The following is a 23,079-nucleotide window of genomic DNA, read 5'->3' on the forward strand; positions in this document are numbered from 1 at the left end:
TTTGGGCTGACCTCCGGTTCAGTTGCTGATCTGATGACCACATCACCTTGGCTTAGCTCTGTCTCGAAGATGCTTGGTCTGTTACAGGTGACGCAAAGAATGGAGGATCAATACGACCGGAAGGATCCTTCTCGAGCCTCAGAACTTTCTTCTCCGAAGCAGACCTCTTTGATCTCCAACATACCGGAGACCCTTTGTCTTGGATGGGTAAACGAGGAGACGATATCGTCCGTTGTAGACTAGACAGACCGGTCGCAAACACTCGATGGGCTGAGTGCTTTCCCTCGGCTCGATGTCAATATCTTGGTTTCGAGGGCTCTGATCATAAACCACTCATATCTCTATTGATAAAGGTGGGAGAAGAAGGCGAGGTATGTTCCGATACGACCGTTGCCTATGTAAGAACGAAGAGGCAAAGAAGATTGTTTCAGACGCTTGGATAAGCGACCCTTCCTCTTCTGTTACCGAAAAACTATGGACTGCTAGGAGTGCAATCTCAGCTTGGAACCACACTGTAACGACCCAATTACGCAGGCCCAGCAAGGCCCAATCAATTTACAGGAAACCCTAGGTGAGTTCCTATTTAAACAGAGGTACCCTATTATTTTATTCAGAAAAAGTCTAAGGCGTCGAACCTCTGCAGATTTAGAGCCGTCAGAGAGAGATATTGGTGAACTGTCTCAGCCACCATCGACTGAGATCAGATCCGTCACACCGCCGCCGTCTCACTCCCTAGGTAATCCGCAAACCGCCTTTTCCGATTGGTTAAGTGGCTGTTTAGTAAATCGTTGATATCTCTCTAACCATTGGGTTTCTCGCGATTTCAAGGCCACCAGTAAATTCGTGACGTTGAGACGAGTTCGGAGCAGGAGTTTCAGCCGGAGATCCGCCACGACGCGCCTACACGCGCAGGAGGAAGATTCGCGCGTGAATCCCTCGCGCTGCCATCTCCGCCGGACGTTCGCCAGAGCCACCGCATCCGGCCACCGCCCGTTGGCCACCGGGAAGCCGCCGCCGCATCGCCGCCGCGTCTCCGCTGCCGCCAGTGATTTTCCGGTAAGCCGCCACCGTCGTTGGCCGCCGCCGGTGACCGGTCTACGGCGACTCGCCGGTACTCGGTGACTCGGCCGAGTCGACTCAGCGAGTCAAGCCGTTGACCAGTCAAGCCAGTTTGGTTAGTCAATTGATTTTATTGTTGATTAAACCGATCGGTTATTGGGAATTGGTTTGATTTGGATTAAACCGAGTTGAAATCAATTTTAATCTGGTCCAATTGAAATCAAATCTGGTTAAGGAAAACCGATGGTTCAATACGATTTCAATTTGGTCAAGGGTTGACCGGCTTGGGTCAGAGTTGACTGATTTGACCTTTGACCAGCGGGTTGACTTTTTGACCAGATCGCCGGTTACCTGTTTTGGACCGTTCGAAGGGTGTCCTGACATGATTTTTCGCCCTGATTTCAGATTTGGAGTTTGTTTGAGCAGCTGGAGTTCATAGCTATCACTTTTCTTCATTGCTAAGGTGAGGGTCTATTCCGTAAATCCCGTACCAGTGTAGAATTCTTCCTATGTTAGTTTAGATTTCGAATCATGATCCGTCTGTTTGAATTGAGTCTGTTTGAGTCTTGATTGTTAGTTAGTTCATTCATTGTAAACTGAAACTAGGGGTCTAGAGGATTCAACCTTTGATTGGATTGTGTGATGTTAAGAGATGCGATATATATATATGTATGTATACATAGTTATTAGTAGGGACTATGTGCGGGGGGGGGGGGGGGGGGGGGGGGGCCTGGTGGGCGGGCGTGTGGTGCAGAGACGTTTGTACCATGGACGCTACTTGAGAGGGCGGGGGTACAGAGACATACTGTACTAGCGACGCTACGTATTATATATCCATATGAGGAGATGCGGGGTGTGTGGACTAGCTATATGCTATCATCGCATTGTTTGTGTTTGTGTGATGCGCTAGGCGTCGTGTGTGTTCATGTTAGAGCTAAACTTCCATAGTGGGAGTTCTATTTACTCAAGTCAGTGGTTTGCGTGTTTAGCATCCCATACCTCACGGAGTAACTCCCATGTTACTCACCCCTCCTATTCCTTCCCCTTTCAGGTGAGACAGACGAGCATGAGTGATTGCTATCAGACTGGTGCTTTGGAATTTTTATTTCATTTCTTTTTCAGACTTGCGGTTTTATGCTTTTATCGATATTTTCGAGATTTATTATGTTATTTGGATTTATGGCTATTTATTGGATTTACGACTTTGGAGCTGACCTTTGAGAACTAATAAATGAAGATTTCAGCCTTTTTATTTATTTAAGTTATTTTGGAAAATACGGGTGTTACACACACTCAACAGCAAAATAGCATGAAGATAATTGAGCAGAAGCGGGAAGAATTGAATGCGGCTCTCTCTAGGCCTGTGGAGGACACATCTTTAATCCAAGAAATTTCGACTCAGCTATCAGCAGCTTATGCGGCAGAGGAAGAGTATTGTAAAAAGCAAAGTCGACTTCTCTGGCTCAAGCTGGGTGATAGGAACATATGCTATTTCCATGCCATCACAAAGGCTCGAAGGAGAAGAAATGCCTTCTCGGTTATGGATCGAGAAGATGGGAAAATGGTGTATAAAGAGGATGAGATGGCGCAAGTGATTGGGGAGTATTTCGAGCATTTATTTACCTCGAGCCTGGGAGAAAGGGCAGCAGCAGTCACACGAGGCTTACACCCCATTGTAACAGAGGAGGATAATGCTATGCTTACAAGCATCCCGTCATCTGAAGAGACCAAGGCCGCTGCCTTTTGTAAACTGTTTATGTGGGAAATCATATGCTGTGCCAAACCATGGACTCTGATACCACATTGGTGATGAGCCTAACTCACACCCAAAAACTAGTTCAAGAGTGGAGGTTTACCCATACACTTATATATTGTCCAAAAACCATTTGCCCAAGCGATGTGGGACATTAATAGACTCATCTCTTCATGAGTTTTCTATTTTTAGTGGTCCGTTAAAGCATTGATGATCTAATAATTTTTTTTGTCTTTCATATTTACAGGCGGATGAAGAAGAACAAGATGTGATGAGGTTGAAAATAGAATGAGGAATATGATCTTATAATGGAGCTCAGAGTCCCACTTGGAGCATCGACTCTCTTTACTAAAAAGTTTGTGTTTTAGTTTTTCTTTTTACAAATAATAATCAGTTAGTTTTCATTTTATTATACTTTAGTTTTGTTTGTCCACTACTACATTAGAGACTTCGTCAGGAGGATTTGGTGATGGAAATCAAATAAAATTACATAATTTAAAGCACGACAAAGATTTAGAATTTTGGAAGTTGATAGAATTATGGAAATAATATTTCTATGAAGTTATGTAAGTTACAAGTATTTCAGAAATATTCTTAATAAGTTTATGGAAAATGGTGAATGCTCTAATCCAACTAGGTTAATGTAAAGACTCCTTCTATATAAGAAGAGCTTATGTGTTATCTTCTCTCTTATGCAAAGTAAGCCAATTTGTAAGACTGAGAGAGAGAAATGTGCAAGATCTTTGATCTTAAGATTATAGTGAGTTGCCTCTTTGCCAGGTCCGTAGCCATTCTAGGTGACCTTGAGTAAACAAATACTTAGTATCTATCTTTTCCGTGTTCATTTTTTTTTTCTGATCCCAATAATTCTACAAATTCATACTTTTTATTTTCTAACTTATCGCCGAGTTCGCCAGAGAGTGTATCATCGAGTTTTTGTGTTTGATTCTGATTTGAGATCAAACAGTTTTGCAATCATGTTTCAACAAAGTTGTATCAGAGCTTTGGTTGGTGTCATTGTCAATGGTGAATGCAAGAATTGAGGTGTCGTTGTCAATGGTGAATGTTTTTGTGATGGAATAGTGTACTACATGTAACTACATTTGATTAATGATGTTACAAATGACAAAAATATAGTTTTACTGGAACAAGTACTTATATTATCTTAAAGTTTGATTATAATTTCATAAGTTTTCAGTCTTGATTACAAGTTAATCATTCTAATTAGAACTTACTTATAGAGTTAATCATTCGAATTATAACTTAGTTATAGAATTACACATATATTAAATTTTAGAAAACTTCAAAAAAAATTGTGTTTTAGTTTCTTTCTTTACAAATAATAATCAGTCTCTTTTCATTTTATTCTCCTTTAGTTTTGTTTGTCCACTAATCCATTAGAGACTTCGTCACGATCTGTGTGATGGAAATCAAATAAAATCGCTTAATTGAAAACACGACAAAGATGTCATGTTAGAAAAAGAAAATGTTAATTTTATGGAATTTCGGAAGTTGATAAAATCATGGAATAAATATTTCCATGGAGTTATGAAAGTTGAAAGTATTTCTGAAATATTCTTAATAAGTTTATGGAAAATGCTGAATGCCCTAATCCAACTAGGTTAATGTAACAAACTCCTTCTATATAAGAGGAGCTCGTGTGTTCTCTTCTCTCTTATGAAAAGTATGCCGATTTGTAAGATTGATAGAAAGAAATGTGCTAGATCTTGGTTCTTAAGATTATAGTGAGGTTCCTCCTTGCCAGGTCCGTAGCCATTCTAGGTGAACTCTGGGTAAACAAATACTTAGTGTCTATCTTTTCCGTGTTTTTCTTCTGATCTCAATAATTCTACAAACTCATACTTTCTACTTTCTAACTTATGTCGCCGAGTTCGCCAGAGAGTGTGTCATCGAGTTTGTGTGTTTGATTCTGATTTTAGATCAAACAATTTTGCCATCGTGTTTAACAGGTGTTGTTGTCAATGGCGAATGCAAGAGTTGAGGTGTGGCGGTTTGATGGGAAGACAGAGTTGTCATTGTGGAAGAAGAGGATGCTAACACATCTGTCTGTGCTTGGTTTAAAAGATGTATTAAAAGAGACTTTGTCACCTTAGGGACGAGGGTGTATGCATGGAGCGGTTGGTGAAAGAGAAAGCTTAAAGGCTTGAAAGATAAGAGAAGACAATGAATCTGATCATTCTTAATGTTGGAGATCATGTGTTAAAGAAGTTTGAATTGTGTTCAGTCGGTTCTACATGGTCTATACTGGAGAGGTTATATTTTTCCAAAGACTACCGAATAGAATTCATTTGTCAAACAAATTCTATATTTTCATGATGGTTGATACTTAGAGTATGGACAAGAATAAAAAAAAAAAAACAAACATATAAGATTTCAAGTTGATGTACTGAATGGAGTAGTGTTGTCACATTACCCTTATGTTTTTCAAAAACTTGAGTGAGAGATATCACGAGCGCTGTATGTCTTTGGATGCCATCTGACAAGTTCGAGATTAATGTATAGGAAACACAGGTTCGAGAGACTAAACCATATTTTTTTGTTTGTCGGTTTGCAGAGTTTTTTTAGCTTATTTTGTTTGGTGAAAATAATAATTTAGCGGGAATTTCACTTATGCCACTTTGGTGAAAACATTATTCATGTTTACAACCAACAAAGAAATATTTTCAAAACTATTTTTTTTATTAAAAGGTAAAAAATTCTTATACCCTTGTTATATATATAATACATAAATATTTAAATAAATAAAAAATTTTAAAAAAAAGAAAAATAATTTTTCTTATTTTTTTCGAATTATACTATTTCGACATTCGAACCCTAAACCCAAAAACTCAACTCTAAACCCTAAACCATCAATCCTAAACCCTTTTTTTTTAAATACGAACCCTAAACCCCAAAACCTCAACTCTAAACCCTAAACCCTAAAAAGTTAACTCTAAATCTTAAACCTTCAACTCTAAACCATAAACCCTAAACCTTCAACTCTAAACCCTAAAACTTCAACTCTAAACCCTAAACCCGAAACCTACAATAATCCTAAACCATCAACACTAAACCCTAAATTATCAACACTAAATCCTAAATCTTGAACCCTACGTAACCCTAAAAAATTAAACCTAAACCATAAAACATCAACTCTAAACCCTAAACCCTAAACCTTCAACTCTAAACCCTATAACCCTAAACCGTAAAACCCTAGAGTTGATGTTTTAGGGTTTAGATTTGAAGGTTTAGGATTTTGGGTTTTATGGTTTAGGGTTTAGAGTTTATAGTTGATGTTTTAGGGTTTAGATTTGAAGGTTTAGGATTTAAGGTTTAGGGTTCGAATTTTGGAATATATTGGGGTGTAGGGTATACATTTAGGGGTTAGAGTTGATGTTTTAAGATTTAGATTTGAAGGTTTAGGGTTTAGGGTTTAAAGTTGATGTTTCGGGGTTTAGGGTTTAGATTTGATGTTTCAGGGTTTAGAGTTTATTATTTAGGGTTTAGAGTTGATGTTTTAAGTTTAGATTAGTTAACCATAGGTTTTATTTGTCAAAGTTAATCAAAGGGTTATAAATGTTTTTTACCCTTCATTAAAAATGAGGGTAAAAGTGGTTAGTGTAAACATGAAATGTGGTACTTTGAAAATGGTATTTCTGGTAATTTCCCCATAATTTATAAGATTTTGTTAATCAATTGTTGCTTATATATCTTTCAATTTCATGTGAAAATAAAATCAAAAATTACTGAAGAGTTATAAAAAAATTGTATTTTGGAAGAAAACTCTTGACAATGTCATATTGTCTTTATGTATTCTAAGCTAGAGTCTTAAAAATGAGATTTTATCATAAAGATCCTTAGAGGACTTTATTTAAGATGCTCATATATGTTTGGTAATGAAGTACAATATATAAAGTGTTATTGAGCAAATTACTAATCTTTTTCGTAATTGAAAAATGTAATTTCATATGATAAGAAAGAAAGTTATAATAGTAATTTTTATAGTTATGATTGAGTTATTCGCATGTATGAGACGAATGTCTAGAAGATTGTATGTAAGAAATTTGGTTTAAATTCCAATTAGACCAAGAAAATATTGTCTATATCAAATAAGAATTGTGGATCAGAAGTCTATATACTTTGCATACTCTAATGGAAAGAGCAATATAATATTCTCAATTTCAAAAGAGATTTATCTGATTGGAATGCATCTCCTGAAGATATTGCTTTCAGAGAAAGAAATGTGAAATATGTGTGGTTGTACTCTTTTTCTTTATTATGGTTTTCATCCCAGTGGTTTTTCCTTAACAAGGTTTTAACGAGACAACAAAAACACACACAAATGGTAGACACCTAAAATAATTATTATAGTTTCAAAGTCAAAAGTCTATCACAGATCTAAAGTCTTTGAAGTCAAGAGAATCGAGGAAGATCAAATCATATCAAGACTCATACACTGCAGAAGAATGGTGATGTTCATCCCACAAGTTCGTTCAAGTGACAATTTCTCTGACTTATTTACCAAGGCGCTAACCACTACTACTTTCAAGAAGTTAGTTCCTCTTATCAAACTACGTTGTCTCAAAGATTTCGACGTATGTACACATGAGGGGAAGTTATTACGCGTTGCACGCTTTTTCCCTTAACCATGGTTTCTCCCATTGAGTTGGTGAGGTTTTTAACGAGGCAACATCTACGGTGTTTTGAAAGTACTTTGGTATAATAGACATCAAGGGGAAGTGTTATGAATATTGTGACATCAATTATAGAAAGTATTTTTCACAAAGATTTACTTGTACTTGGTCTACAAGCTAAACTCTCATATTGTATCCCTATATAAGGAGTTCATTATTCATGGAATAAGATACACCAATTCTTCTTTCTCTCTTTCTACTTATAACGAGTTGCAAGTATTTCATAAATATTCTTAATAAGTTTATGGAAAATGTTGAATGCCCTAATCCAACTAGGTTAATGTAACAAACTCCTTCCATATAAGAAGAGTTTGTGTGTTCTCTTCTCTCTTATGCAAAGCAAGCAGATTTGTAAGATTGAGAGAGAGAGAAATGTGCTAGATCTTTGTTCTTAAGATTATAGTGAGTTGCCTCCTTGCCAGATCCGTAAACAAATACTTAGTGTCTATCTTGTCAATGTTCTTCTTCTGATTTGAATAATTCTACAAACTCATACTTTCTACTTTCTAACTTATGTTCTCGAGTTCGCCAGAGAGTGTATCATCGAGTTTGTGTTTGATTCTGATTTTAGATCAAACAGTTTTGCTGTTGTGTTTCAACAAGGTGTCATTGTCAATAGCGAATGCAAGAGTTGAGGTGTGGCGTTTGATGGGAAGAGAGACTTTTCATTGTGGAAGAAGAGGATGCTAACACATCTGTCTGTCCTTGGTTTAAAAGATGTATTAGAAGAATCTTTGTCACCTTATACGTCAGCAATCAGGAATGATGAAGACGAGGATGTGTACATGGAGCGGTTGGTGAAAGAGAAAGCTTAAAGGCTTGAAAGATCAGGAAGACGATGAATCTGATCATCCATTCTCAATGTTGGAGATCATGTGTTAAAGAAATTTGAATTGTGTATGTCAGCCGGTTCTACATGGTCCATACTGGAGAGGTTATATTTTTCCAAAGACTCTACAGAATAGAATTCATTTGTAACACAAATTCTATATTTTCATGATGGTTGATACTTAGAGTATTGACGAGAATAAAAAAAAAAAAAGAAACATATAAGATTTCAAGTTGATGTACTACTGAATGGAGTAGTGTTGTGACATTACCCTGATGTTTTTCAAAAACTTGAGTGAGAGATATCAAGAGCGCTGTATGTCTCTAGATGCCATCTGACAAGTTCGAGATTAATGTATAGGAAACACAGGTTCTAGAGACTAAACCATATTTCTTTGTTTGTCGGTTTGCAGAGTTTTTTGAGCTTATTTTGTTTGGTGAAAATGATGATTGATGGGTCTTGAGAAAACCAAGTGGCACTTGTTGTAAAAACCGTTTCGGTTGGAAGTTAAATTATAACAAAAGAAAGATTGTGTTTGATTGGTATTGTAGAAAACATATTATAAAAAGATTGTGTTCGACTGGTATTGTAGAAAACATATGATGTGTACTCATCAAGATTGATAAACAGTTTTGATATCTAATCGGTCAGAACTAGGAGATTTGAAACTAAGCTTTTAGAAACGTCATGGAGACTTGAGCAACTAAGATATCTCTCACCAACCCTTTTCCCATTTCGCCTACCGCCTTTAAAATCTCTTTCGGATCAGTTTCATCTTCATCTCGTTTTCGTTTCTGTAAATCAGAACATTAAACATTTGATTATATTCACCCGCCCTTTTTTTTTTGTTGGTTTAAAGAAAGTTGTTTTGTTTGTTTTACCTTTGACTTCTGTTTAGTCCAAGTTAAACCAATCAAGTCACCTCCTAAATGGTCATACCACGGCTTCAACAACATCCCAAACCGTTTCTGCAGACAACAGCGCACGATAAGAACCCCGGTAAGTTTTAATGTTTCTGTTTTGAATTAGAAAACTTGCCTCCAACACACTCAAGAAGCACTTGGTTGGATCGGAGTCCAACATTAACTCCTCCTTAAGCTGCTCATGGCTTCTCTCCAAATATCCAGGCAATAAGAATCTGTTAACATATGTACTCGCCTCCCAACGTGCTACATGATCCCCTGCTAATAATTACTGGAGTACATTAGTTTTTGGATTTAGCGACGGAAACAAAAGAGAGAGAGGGAGACATAGAGCCACCTTTAGGACCTTGGTTAAGTTTAGGCGGAAACAAAAGACGACGTGGGTAAGGTAGGTTTTCTCTATGGAGAAGAACAACTGCGTCATACTTGTCCAAAGGAGGTCTGAAAAGGCTCTGCAACATATATAGATGCAATTAATACCAGTCAACATCATGTTACTTGTAATACCAGCTAAGCACAACGCAATGTGTTTTCAATGCATTTCACTCACCTCCCATTGAACAGAATCATTGTGTTCTTGCAGTACCAGTTTACTTAATACGTTTGCACTGCTTCGAGCAGAAGCCACCAACCTTTTTTGTTCCTTTAACAAAGTTATAGTAAATTGGAGTTACAACTATCAGAAGGAAAAAAAAAAAAAAAAAAGACAGAGCGACGCTAAGATGCTTTTCAAAAGCGTTTGCTAACCGACAAGTTTGGTGAAAATGTTGTCCATGCCTCTGATGCCTTGTCGTAAGGAGCAGCCAAGAACATGGCTGAACTTATGTTTTGTCTGCCCTCTTCATCGCGCTTTCTACTTGACATGAAGTTATCCTAAAAAGCACAGAAAGCATTTACATATGTCGTTTCTAACAAATATTTCTCAACATTAGATACACTATTTAAAAAAAAGAAAAAGAAAAAAAAAGAGGACTCACATTGATGTCCTTGTGGTCATTTATGCCAAAGTCACTGTTTCTGTCGACAATCAGCGGACAGGACCACCAGTCATAGTCTGCTAGTAATCGCAAGAACCTGTTACACATTCCAGCGAAAAAAAAAAGATGTAGTGTTTTAATTGTTGGTTAACACCGTTAGTAGATTGTGTTTTTGTAAAATCAAAATCATGGTAGCCGAAACAAACCTTAAGAATCCGCTGAAGCGAGAGAGAGGAACACCAAGTGGGAGAGGTGTGAGGAAGACATGTGCAACCAAAAGTTCAATGGCTTCTTCTGCTAGGCAACCAGAAAAGAGATGCGCAGAAACCCATCTTTTTGCAAGCCTTAAGATAGCGGACACGGTATGGGGTTATGAAACATCAAAGCAAGCAAAAGTATACATGTAAAGTCTATCGCCTTTTACCTTGCAACTGGTGCATATGTAGGAAATCCGGCTTGCAAACCATAGATCATTTTTGCATGTTGACAGCGAAAGAAAAGCATTTTATCGGTAGAGGAAAGATCCTTCACTCGGTCAGGTCCAACTGCAACTCAGAAGAAGTACCACAGGAAGTCAGAATCACATAGGCTTTCTATTCAGAAGATATTATGAGTGCAAGAGAAGAAATCTCACTTTCATGTAAAATACTCAGACGAAACGCGTAACCACCCATGAAAACAACGTTATTCTCAGTAGCTGGTCGCGTTATGCCCTTAACCTTCTGAAGTCTGTCAATATTTTCATTTGTACGAATTTATATAATACTGTGGCTTAATAGTATGAAGTGTTTCTAACAACAGTTTAACCTACTTCTTTACAATTTGAAGAAGGAAGTCAGTTTTCGTTTTCTCAATTTCCAAATCACCAGGTCCTTCTAGCTGCGAACAGAAAAAAACTGGGGAGCTTAGATAACTAACTTAACAAACCATATATACGCTATCAATCAAGCGTAGTACTGATCCTACCTGAATCATGACCTCCATTGTCGGTATGCAAGATGGCATATGTTCATGTAGTCTTCGCTCAACAATTTTCACGCAAACCAGTGGGTGAGGTTCAGGAGGGAACACCGATGTGAGCCTAAGAGCTACAAAACACGAGGAATATTAGATATCACAGATACTGCAAACATCATTACACACTTGTTTTGCTATAAGCTCACTGCAAAACAGTACTACACGAAAACTAACCTGAATCTAAAGGCTGAATGCCAGAAACGTTTAGAGGAATGCCTTTGATCTCAAGCAAGCACTTTGAGAGAACTTTGAAGACATAAAGCGAATTTCCAAATGTTGGGTCTGAGACATCAGCATTATTGCATAATTAGTTTGAAACCATAACGAGACAAACGCGCAGTGCATAGAGAGAAGTGAAAAGTTCAATGATTTTAGTAATACCTTTATCTCCGTAGAGCAGAGAGAAGTCAAGTTGATCAACCAATTGAACAATATCATCGGAATAGAGTGAAAGATGCCGCTCAAAGATATACTCAATCATTTGTTTCATGATAAGATGCCTTCTCCACTGCTGAGTCTCCCAGACTAAGATAATGAAATAGGCAAATATTCAGCTTGCATAAACTTGAAACTTCTTTATTGAACTCTGTCAAGAAGCATGTATTGATAACACACCTGTGCATTCCGCTATTCTTCCATCTTCAAGCCTCCTTAGCTCAGACTTGTCCCCCCAAAATTTTCGAAACTTGAGTACCTAGAAAAAGATATGCTATTTAGTAAGACCGTAGGAGCCAAGGATGATAAAGAAATCTTGATGTACCTCTTCCTTGTTATCAGCATCTGGTCCAATATCAACCATTCTAAACGCATTTTCGGTTGATCTGATAGATATGCCAATAAAAAGTGGTTCTCTGTCAAGAACTGACAAGCCCTGTTTCAAAGCCAGTTATAATTGTTAGAACAATTTTCGATGCATTGAAAGGTAATCGTAAATCAGGAAGAAAAAAAAAACATACATCTTCAACATACGAGCCTTGATTGGCATTTCTCCAAACAACACGGATTGATTTTGCTCTGTCACCAAGTCCTTGTTCCAGCAGGCTATGCACTTTCTGCTCATAAATTCTCCAATATTCCTTGTCCAAACAAAACACTGACGTAGGTTCTGCTATTTTCCCTTCTAGGTGTAACCTAAGAGAACTTAGATGTTAGGATTGCTAACTAGAAAGAATAAAAATTAGCACATGAAAAAAAATGATAAATTTAAAATCTTGGAGTTGATTAGATATAATAGAATAAAGGCAATCGATAATTCAACTATCTTGAATTTTAAAATCGCATACTTTCACATGCACGAAAATCTTTGACAAAAGTAGGAACATACCCAGCCACTTCCATCCCTAACAATACAAATAGATCAGTAAGGTTACCGTATGCAATGGTCATATTTAACAGGATAGTCGATCTTGGTCATAAAAGCCTCCTCGAATCCTCCATCACTGAGTTTCATACGTGTAAGAGTTGACGAAGCCTCATGTCGGAGCTGCGATACCAACAAACAAATTACATGAACAAGTCACAAAGACAACCACAGCATTGGATCAATTATCAAGTAAAGCGAGCTACAAAAAAAAAAGATACCTCATGGAGTCCAATACTGGTCATCCGGAAAGCCAGATTCACGTGTGTAGATGGATCACATATAAGAACAGGGAACAACTCTTTGAATTTCTTATTCTCCTGAAATTTAAAGGTTAACTATCAGTAAATCACAGTATACAGGGAACACAGCACCGAGGTGCGCAACTGAGAGTTTCTTCCATTGATGATACTTGCAATAATACTGTTAATCAAGAAAACTTCGACTGTAATCACGAGTGGCTACATAAGGTTTTTCCAGCAGTATTAAAACTGCCATTTGTACTCTTCGGATTACTAGACGATGCCTTAAGGCTATACACCACAATGAAACTATAAACTAGTGGAATTTCTCTCTGATTGTTTCAGTAGCAAATGGATCCAATAGCACCAGTGCAGACTCATACTGCATCGAAAACAAAAATAAAACACACTGATAGGCAAGTAGAAAACGCACCTCTGTCGAGGCAAGTATTTTGGTCTTCCCTGCTGTAAAAAATAGACCGCTTCCCTCAAAATCATGAGTGGCTGCCAACAGGATTAACAAACGTTGGTTATCCGTGATGCAGAATCAAATACTTACAGAAAATAAACTTAAGCTGCATAAGCATACTTATGAATTCCAGTGTCTTTGTGAATATTTGCAGTGCGTTTTGTGACTTTTCAATGTAGCCAAATCTTGCAAGGAATGATACTATCACGAAGATTAAAAAGCCATTCAAGCAGTCATGGGCGTATATCGAGCTCCTTTGTCTAGCCCATATCTGCACACAACCATACAGGTTTACAGACTCCAATAAACACAGGGTAGACAATACATGTTAGCTATACATACCTTTAGCAATATCAAAGCATCTGGCAACGCTTTCCACTGAGATAATCTGTTCTCGAGAAGATTAGAATTTTCCTCCAGAAACATGTCCTCCAATATGCTTAAGTTGTAAGTGGGCGTGGGCAGAGAGTCACCATCTTTATCATCAAAACAAATCATAATGATCATTAAACAGCTGTCTCAACATATTCGTCAAGAGAAAACTCAACATTCCTGAAACAAACCACATTACCTGCAGTAACAGAAGGGAGGTTGTTGCTGCTCATACTCAGCATTGCAACATCAAACAGTGATTTTGCTGAAGGTATTATTCTTATGGAAAATCCAGGTAAGTGATCAACTTTCTTAGCTGCAAACACATTCTCATTCTCGGCGTCAAAACATTCTCACCTTTCTTAGCGAAAAAAAAACTAGAGCACACATACCTGGGAAAACAACTAAGACTGGCTTCCTCGCCTCGTTCTGTAAGGCTGACCATTCAACTTTCTCAACAGACGATGACAACAACAAATGGTTCTTAAGTACACAAAGATATAGACATCGCTTGGCATGGTATAGATGATTCATATAATCTTTCTCATGAAAACATTCCTGCAAGCACCAGTCTATAGTTAAACCACACAACATTGATTTCAAAACTTGGAGATAAGCATTAGAAACTGACCTTAGGCAAGTGGAGGAGAAGATCAACAGAAGCATCAGGCTTTGCCATACAACGAGTGGAGTAGCTGCCGACGGGTCTGAAACCATTAGGCTTCTTGAAGATGAATTCAACTTTATCAGCTCCAATCTCGCTAACGAAGCTGGGAGCTAATTCCGAAGTAACCTATGAGTTCAAGAGTTTTTTTCAAATGTTAATAAAGTTTGAACTTAAGAACAAAGCATTGACTAGAAGACAAAATCTACCTCGAGACCTTCAGGTATAGCATCAATGGCTTCTTCAATTGATGAAACGAGACCGTCCACAGTAGAATCGCGATCTATCCGACTCTTCTCTAGCAAATCGTTGAGTTTAGAATCTGCCTCCATCTTTGACTTCTGGTAAATTAGGGTTCGTTTCGTTTTGCGTGAGCGAGGAAGAAGAAGGGAAGGCTTGCTGCGACACCGTTTCGATAAGTGATAGCGAAAAGTGGGAAAGGCCGAAACCTCTTTATTTTGTTCCGTCCCACATCGCTAACTGATTCATCTTTTATTGTTATTTATATATCAGTTTGGATAGATGGAAGGTTACCCACAAGGGATGATATTGGATGTTACGATGTGAGTCCCTCCTTGGCAGTGGTCAGTTGGTTCATTGAACACATACATCTTAATAACTGATGTGGGTCCCCTGTTGTTTTTTTTTTTTTTTTTTTTTTTTAACAAATTTGTGTATTAACTTATAATTGTCATCTTGCTATATACACTAATACTTGTTTTTTTAAAAAACTTTCAACACTTTTATTTTGTAGAAACATGTTTTTGTTTTCTAAACTTTGAAAAAACTCTTTATTTTTTTTTAATTTTTTTGTTTTATATTGATTTATTTACACTTAAAATGAATATCTAATTAAATATACTAATTTTGATTTACTGAGATCATATCTTTGGATCGGGCAGAGATCTTTTTCTCAAATCCAATTCCTTCGGATCTTAAACATTTGAACCTAAGTAGGTGTTCGAAAATTTTGGATTCATGTATGAGTCAATTAAAGCATGTATGTAATCCTGAAAATATATCCAAAACATACATAATATGTATACAGAATTTTTTTAGATTTCAGACGCTAGCCGTAGTCATCATCATCAGGAACAGATCTCCTGCTGCTTCCGTTTCTACCATTATCCTCTGGATAGAAGCAAGACGATTATGTCGGCGAGCGTCTGAAAATTATGTATGTTTTGGATGTGTTTTTTACGTATCCAGAGTGTTTAGATACGTCGTCTCCTCCCAGCTTCCACGTATGGTACAACGGCACCTATTGGATCAGCAGTTGGTGTTGGTGGGCCGGGCTGGGCTGAGTGGTAAAGCACGCCATTAAGAATCTCTGAGCCCAACTTAACTTTAACCAGATAACCACAGTCGAATTTGCCTTCAATTGTACCTATGGCTGTGAAACTCGACGAACCTGTGCCATGTATTCATATGTCACATGTATTCATAATCTAATTTAAATAAAAGACATTATCTTATAGTCGCATCCGGTTTGGTCCACGTAGTCGGTTTATTATCCAACAAAATCCAAATAAATCCAAAATCCAAATAAAGCTAACAAGACAATCATCATCCTGGTGCCCCTAAATATAAGTTAAGCATCTATATAATCATTGATTAATATTCTTAATAAACAATAAAAAGACTTGAGTAATATGTAGATGACAAAAAAAAAAGACGGAGTAATATGTAACAAACCTTGGGAAGGAGGAGGATAAGAGCTAGTATAACCTATGCTTGGAGGAGTGTATTCGACGAGAGCCATCTCCTTGCTCGTTGAAGGATCCTTGGCATGAAATGTAGCTGAGATAAATGAAAGACGGAAGTACTTGTTTCATATAAATGTAACAAATGAATAATCGTTGCTAAATAATTCATAGTTTCAAGATTATAACATTAACTATAGAGATAATATAATGAATCAAATTCGGGTAAAAATTCTGTATACATATTATGTATGTTTTGGATATATTTTCAGGATTACATACATGCTTTAATTGACTCATACATGAATCCAAAATTTTCGAACACCTACTTAGGTTCAAATGTTTAAGATCCGAAGGAATTGGATTTGAGAAAAAGATCTCTGCCCGATCCAAAGATATGATCTCAGTAAATCCAAATTAGTATATTTAATTAGATATTCATTTTAAGTGTAAATAAATCAATATAAAACAAAAAAATTAAAAAAAAATAAAGAGTTTTTTCAAAGTTTAGAAAACAAAAACATGTTTCTACAAAATAAAAGTGTTGAAAGTTTTTTAAAAAAACAAGTATTAGTGTATATAGCAAGATGACAATTATAAGTTAATACACAAATTTGTTAAAAAAAAAAAAAAAAAAAAAAAACAACAGGGGACCCACATCAGTTATTAAGATGTATGTGTTCAATGAACCAACTGACCACTGCCAAGGAGGGACTCACATCGTAACATCCAATATCATCCCTTGTGGGTAACCTTCCATCTATCCAAACTGATATATAAATAACAATAAAAGATGAATCAGTTAGCGATGTGGGACGGAACAAAATAAAGAGGTTTCGGCCTTTCCCACTTTTCGCTATCACTTATCGAAACGGTGTCGCAGCAAGCCTTCCCTTCTTCTTCCTCGCTCACGCAAAACGAAACGAACCCTAATTTACCAGAAGTCAAAGATGGAGGCAGATTCTAAACTCAACGATTTGCTAGAGAAGAGTCGGATAGATCGCGATTCTACTGTGGACGGTCTCGTTTCATCAATTGAAGAAGCCATTGATGCTATACCTGAAGGTCTCGAGGTAGATTTTGTCTTCTAGTCAATGCTTTGTTCTTAAGTTCAAACTTTATTAACATTTGAAAAAAACTCTTGAACTCATAGGTTACTTCGGAATTAGCTCCCAGCTTCGTTAGCGAGATTGGAGCTGATAAAGTTGAATTCATCTTCAAGAAGCCTAATGGTTTCAGACCCGTCGGCAGCTACTCCACTCGTTGTATGGCAAAGCCTGATGCTTCTGTTGATCTTCTCCTCCACTTGCCTAAGGTCAGTTTCTAATGCTTATCTCCAAGTTTTGAAATCAATGTTGTGTGGTTTAACTATAGACTGGTGCTTGCAGGAATGTTTTCATGAGAAAGATTATATGAATCATCTATACCATGCCAAGCGATGTCTATATCTTTGTGTACTTAAGAACCATTTGTTGTTGTCATCGTCTGTTGAGAAAGTTGAATGGTCAGCCTTACAGAACGAGGCGAGGAAGCCAGTCTTAGTTGTTTTCCCAGGTATGTGTGCTCTAGTTTTTTTTTCGCTAAGAAAGGTGAGAATGTTTTGACGCCGAGAATGAGAATGTGTTTGCAGCTAAGAAAGTTGATCACTTACCTGGATTTTCCATAAGAATAATACCTTCAGCAAAATCACTGTTTGATGTTGCAATGCTGAGTATGAGCAGCAACAACCTCCCTTCTGTTACTGCAGGTAATGTGGTTTGTTTCAGGAATGTTGAGTTTTCTCTTGACGAATATGTTGAGACAGCTGTTTAATGATCATTATGATTTGTTTTGATGATAAAGATGGTGACTCTCTGCCCACGCCCACTTACAACTTAAGCATATTGGAGGACATGTTTCTGGAGGAAAATTCTAATCTTCTCGAGAACAGATTATCTCAGTGGAAAGCGTTGCCAGATGCTTTGATATTGCTAAAGGTATGTATAGCTAACATGTATTGTCTACCCTGTGTTTATTGGAGTCTGTAAACCTGTATGGTTGTGTGCAGATATGGGCTAGACAAAGGAGCTCGATATACGCCCATGACTGCTTGAATGGCTTTTTAATCTTCGTGATAGTATCATTCCTTGCAAGATTTGGCTACATTGAAAAGTCACAAAACGCACTGCAAATATTCACAAAGACACTGGAATTCATAAGTATGCTTATGCAGCTTAAGTTTATTTTCTGTAAGTATTTGATTCTGCATCACGGATAACCAACGTTTGTTAATCCTGTTGGCAGCCACTCATGATTTTGAGGGAAGCGGTCTATTTTTTACAGCAGGGAAGACCAAAATACTTGCCTCGACAGAGGTGCGTTTTCTACTTGCCTATCAGTGTGTTTTATTTTTGTTTTCGATGCAGTATGAGTCTGCACTGGTGCTATTGGATCCATTTGCTACTGAAACAATCAGAGAGAAATTCCACTAGTTTATAGTTTCATTGTGGTGTATAGCCTTAAGGCATCGTCTAGTAATCCGAAGAGTACAAATGGCAGTTTTAATACTGCTGGAAAAACCTTATGTAGCCACTCGTGATTACAGTCGAAGTTTTCTTGATTAACAGTATTATTGCAAGTATCATCAATGGAAGAAACTCTCAGTTGCGCACCTCGGTGCTGTGTTCCCTGTATACTGTGATTTACTGATAGTTAACCTTTAAATTTCAGGAGAATAAGAAATTCAAAGAGTTGTTCCCTGTTCTTATATGTGATCCATCTACACACGTGAATCTGGCTTTCCGGATGACCAGTATTGGACTCCATGAGGTATCTTTTTTTTTTGTAGCTCGCTTTACTTGATAATTGATCCAATGCTGTGGTTGTCTTTGTGACTTGTTCATGTAATTTGTTTGTTGGTATCGCAGCTCCGACATGAGGCTTCGTCAACTCTTACACGTATGAAACTCAGTGATGGAGGATTCGAGGAGGCTTTTATGACCAAGATCGACTATCCTGTTAAATATGACCATTGCATACGGTAACCTTACTGATCTATTTGTATTGTTAGGGATGGAAGTGGCTGGGTATGTTCCTACTTTTGTCAAAGATTTTCGTGCATGTGAAAGTATGCGATTTTAAAATTCAAGATAGTTGAATTATCGATTGCCTTTATTCTATTATATCTAATCAACTCCAAGATTTTAAATTTATCATTTTTTTTCATGTGCTAATTTTTATTCTTTCTAGTTAGCAATCCTAACATCTAAGTTCTCTTAGGTTACACCTAGAAGGGAAAATAGCAGAACCTACGTCAGTGTTTTGTTTGGACAAGGAATATTGGAGAATTTATGAGCAGAAAGTGCATAGCCTGCTGGAACAAGGACTTGGTGACAGAGCAAAATCAATCCGTGTTGTTTGGAGAAATGCCAATCAAGGCTCGTATGTTGAAGATGTATGTTTTTTTTTTCTTCCTGATTTACGATTACCTTTCAATGCATCGAAAATTGTTCTAACAATTATAACTGGCTTTGAAACAGGGCTTGTCAGTTCTTGACAGAGAACCACTTTTTATTGGCATATCTATCAGATCAACCGAAAATGCGTTTAGAATGGTTGATATTGGACCAGATGCTGATAACAAGGAAGAGGTACATCAAGATTTCTTTATCATCCTTGGCTCCTACGGTCTTACTAAATAGCATATCTTTTTCTAGGTACTCAAGTTTCGAAAATTTTGGGGGGACAAGTCTGAGCTAAGGAGGCTTGAAGATGGAAGAATAGCGGAATGCACAGGTGTGTTATCAATACATGCTTCTTGACAGAGTTCAATAAAGAAGTTTCAAGTTTATGCAAGCTGAATATTTGCCTATTTCATTATCTTAGTCTGGGAGACTCAGCAGTGGAGAAGGCATCTTATCATGAAACAAATGATTGAGTATATCTTTGAGCGGCATCTTTCACTCTATTCCGATGATATTGTTCAATTGGTTGATCAACTTGACTTCTCTCTGCTCTACGGAGATAAAGGTATTACTAAAATCATTGAACTTTTCACTTCTCTCTATGCACTGCGCGTTTGTCTCGTTATGGTTTCAAACTAATTATGCAATAATGCTGATGTCTCAGACCCAACATTTGGAAATTCGCTTTATGTCTTCAAAGTTCTCTCAAAGTGCTTGCTTGAGATCAAAGGCATTCCTCTAAACGTTTCTGGCATTCAGCCTTTAGATTCAGGTTAGTTTTCGTGTAGTACTGTTTTGCAGTGAGCTTATAGCAAAACAAGTGTGTAATGATGTTTGCAGTATCTGTGATATCTAATATTCCTCGTGTTTTGTAGCTCTTAGGCTCACATCGGTGTTCCCTCCTGAACCTCACCCACTGGTTTGCGTGAAAATTGTTGAGCGAAGACTACATGAACATATGCCATCTTGCATACCGACAATGGAGGTCATGATTCAGGTAGGATCAGTACTACGCTTGATTGATAGCGTATATATGGTTTGTTAAGTTAGTTATCTAAGCTCCCCAGTTTTTTTCTGTTCGCAGCTAGAAGGACCTGGTGATTTGGAAATTGAGAAAACGAAAACTGACTTCCTTCTTCAAATTGTAAAGAAGTAGGTTAAACTGTTGTTAGAAACACTTCATACTATTAAGCCACAGTATTATATAAATTCGTACAAATGAAAATATTGACAGACTTCAGAAGGTTAAGGGCATAACGCGACCAGCTACTGAGAATAACGTTGTTTTCATGGGTGGTTACGCGTTTCGTCTGAGTATTTTACATGAAAGTGAGATTTCTTCTCTTGCACTCATAATATCTTCTGAATAGAAAGCCTATGTGATTCTGACTTCCTGTGGTACTTCTTCTGAGTTGCAGTTGGACCTGACCGAGTGAAGGATCTTTCCTCTACCGATAAAATGCTTTTCTTTCGCTGTCAACATGCAAAAATGATCTATGGTTTGCAAGCCGGATTTCCTACATATGCACCAGTTGCAAGGTAAAAGGCGATAGACTTTACATGTATACTTTTGCTTGCTTTGATGTTTCATAACCCCATACCGTGTCCGCTATCTTAAGGCTTGCAAAAAGATGGGTTTCTGCGCATCTCTTTTCTGGTTGCCTAGCAGAAGAAGCCATTGAACTTTTGGTTGCACATGTCTTCCTCACACCTCTCCCACTTGGTGTTCCTCTCTCTCGCTTCAGCGGATTCTTAAGGTTTGTTTCGGCTACCATGATTTTGATTTTACAAAAACACAATCTACTAACGGTGTTAACCAACAATTAAAACACTACATCTTTTTTTTTCGCTGGAATGTGTAACAGGTTCTTGCGATTACTAGCAGACTATGACTGGTGGTCCTGTCCGCTGATTGTCGACAGAAACAGTGACTTTGGCATAAATGACCACAAGGACATCAATGTGAGTCCTCTTTTTTTTTCTTTTTCTTTTTTTTAAATAGTGTATCTAATGTTGAGAAATATTTGTTAGAAACGACATATGTAAATGCTTTCTGTGCTTTTTAGGATAACTTCATGTCAAGTAGAAAGCGCGATGAAGAGGGCAGACAAAACATAAGTTCAGCCATGTTCTTGGCTGCTCCTTACGACAAGGCATCAGAGGCATGGACAACATTTTCACCAAACTTGTCGGTTAGCAAACGCTTTTGAAAAGCATCTTAGCGTCGCTCTGTCTTTTTTTTTTTTTTTTTTCCTTCTGATAGTTGTAACTCCAATTTACTATAACTTTGTTAAAGGAACAAAAAAGGTTGGTGGCTTCTGCTCGAAGCAGTGCAAACGTATTAAGTAAACTGGTACTGCAAGAACACAATGATTCTGTTCAATGGGAGGTGAGTGAAATGCATTGAAAACACATTGCGTTGTGCTTAGCTGGTATTACAAGTAACATGATGTTGACTGGTATTAATTGCATCTATATATGTTGCAGAGCCTTTTCAGACCTCCTTTGGACAAGTATGACGCAGTTGTTCTTCTCCATAGAGAAAACCTACCTTACCCACGTCGTCTTTTGTTTCCGCCTAAACTTAACCAAGGTCCTAAAGGTGGCTCTATGTCTCCCTCTCTCTCTTTTGTTTCCGTCGCTAAATCCAAAAACTAATGTACTCCAGTAATTATTAGCAGGGGATCATGTAGCACGTTGGGAGGCGAGTACATATGTTAACAGATTCTTATTGCCTGGATATTTGGAGAGAAGCCATGAGCAGCTTAAGGAGGAGTTAATGTTGGACTCCGATCCAACCAAGTGCTTCTTGAGTGTGTTGGAGGCAAGTTTTCTAATTCAAAACAGAAACATTAAAACTTACCGGGGTTCTTATCGTGCGCTGTTGTCTGCAGAAACGGTTTGGGATGTTGTTGAAGCCGTGGTATGACCATTTAGGAGGTGACTTGATTGGTTTAACTTGGACTAAACAGAAGTCAAAGGTAAAACAAACAAAACAACTTTCTTTAAACCAACAAAAAAAAAGGGCGGGTGAATATAATCAAATGTTTAATGTTCTGATTTACAGAAACGAAAACGAGATGAAGATGAAACTGATCCGAAAGAGATTTTAAAGGCGGTAGGCGAAATGGGAAAAGGGTTGGTGAGAGATATCTTAGTTGCTCAAGTCTCCATGACGTTTCTAAAAGCTTAGTTTCAAATCTCCTAGTTCTGACCGATTAGATATCAAAACTGTTTATCAATCTTGATGAGTACACATCATATGTTTTCTACAATACCAGTCGAACACAATCTTTTTATAATATGTTTTCTACAATACCAATCAAACACAATCTTTCTTTTGTTATAATTTAACTTCCAACCGAAACGGTTTTTACAACAAGTGCCACTTGGTTTTCTCAAGACCCATCAATCATCATTTTCACCAAACAAAATAAGCTCAAAAAACTCTGCAAACCGACAAACAAAGAAATATGGTTTAGTCTCTAGAACCTGTGTTTCCTATACATTAATCTCGAACTTGTCAGATGGCATCTAGAGACATACAGCGCTCTTGATATCTCTCACTCAAGTT

At 37.5% G+C, this 23,079-nt stretch overlaps 3 protein-coding genes across 5 annotated transcripts; 1 reads left to right on the top strand and 2 right to left on the bottom strand.

Annotated features, from left to right (window-relative positions):
• Positions 1–8,847: 8,847 nt before the first annotated feature.
• LOC125599345 (nucleolar protein 6-like) lies at positions 8,848–14,860 on the bottom strand. 2 transcript variants are annotated; one of them, XM_048772728.1, is made up of 26 exons: positions 14,569–14,860; positions 14,327–14,488; positions 14,088–14,253; positions 13,895–14,011; positions 13,666–13,799; positions 13,444–13,594; positions 13,288–13,358; positions 12,834–12,932; positions 12,623–12,735; positions 12,209–12,383; positions 12,013–12,123; positions 11,868–11,946; positions 11,634–11,777; positions 11,427–11,534; positions 11,202–11,323; positions 11,047–11,114; positions 10,870–10,964; positions 10,660–10,780; positions 10,442–10,579; positions 10,236–10,332; positions 10,006–10,131; positions 9,809–9,901; positions 9,596–9,710; positions 9,374–9,519; positions 9,217–9,303; positions 8,848–9,129 (listed from the first exon to the last, which is right to left on the bottom strand). In XM_048772728.1, the coding sequence occupies exons 1-26, from the start codon at positions 14,689–14,691 to the stop codon at positions 9,004–9,006; spliced, it is 3,087 nt and encodes a 1,028-aa protein (XP_048628685.1). In that variant the 5' UTR covers positions 14,692–14,860; the 3' UTR covers positions 8,848–9,003. The 2 variants fall into 2 exon arrangements, with proteins under 2 accessions (XP_048628685.1, XP_048628684.1); XM_048772727.1 differs by having other exon boundaries at positions 9,374–9,516; positions 14,569–14,722.
• A 571-nt stretch (positions 14,861–15,431) lies between these two features.
• Positions 15,432–16,219, bottom strand: LOC125599347 (high mobility group B protein 9-like). The gene is made up of 2 exons (XM_048772731.1): positions 16,055–16,219; positions 15,432–15,770 (listed from the first exon to the last, which is right to left on the bottom strand). The coding sequence occupies exons 1-2, from the start codon at positions 16,119–16,121 to the stop codon at positions 15,574–15,576; spliced, it is 264 nt and encodes an 87-aa protein (XP_048628688.1). The 5' UTR covers positions 16,122–16,219; the 3' UTR covers positions 15,432–15,573.
• Positions 16,220–16,848: 629 nt separating this feature from the next.
• On the top strand, positions 16,849–22,854 carry LOC125599346 (nucleolar protein 6-like). 2 transcript variants are annotated; one of them, XM_048772729.1, is made up of 26 exons: positions 16,849–17,135; positions 17,216–17,377; positions 17,451–17,616; positions 17,693–17,809; positions 17,905–18,038; positions 18,110–18,260; positions 18,346–18,416; positions 18,772–18,870; positions 18,969–19,081; positions 19,321–19,495; positions 19,581–19,691; positions 19,758–19,836; positions 19,927–20,070; positions 20,170–20,277; positions 20,381–20,502; positions 20,590–20,657; positions 20,740–20,834; positions 20,924–21,044; positions 21,125–21,262; positions 21,371–21,467; positions 21,572–21,697; positions 21,802–21,894; positions 21,993–22,107; positions 22,184–22,329; positions 22,400–22,486; positions 22,573–22,854. In XM_048772729.1, exons 1-26 carry the CDS (start codon positions 17,013–17,015, stop codon positions 22,696–22,698), a joined length of 3,087 nt encoding a protein of 1,028 aa, XP_048628686.1. In that variant the 5' UTR covers positions 16,849–17,012; the 3' UTR covers positions 22,699–22,854. The 2 variants fall into 2 exon arrangements, with proteins under 2 accessions (XP_048628686.1, XP_048628687.1); XM_048772730.1 differs by having other exon boundaries at positions 16,851–17,135; positions 22,187–22,329.
• The last annotated feature ends 225 nt before the right edge of the window (positions 22,855–23,079 follow it).

Source organism: Brassica napus, unplaced genomic scaffold (assembly GCF_020379485.1).
Source record: "Brassica napus cultivar Da-Ae unplaced genomic scaffold, Da-Ae ScsIHWf_1842;HRSCAF=2478, whole genome shotgun sequence".
Taxonomy (NCBI): Eukaryota; Viridiplantae; Streptophyta; class Magnoliopsida; order Brassicales; family Brassicaceae; genus Brassica; species Brassica napus.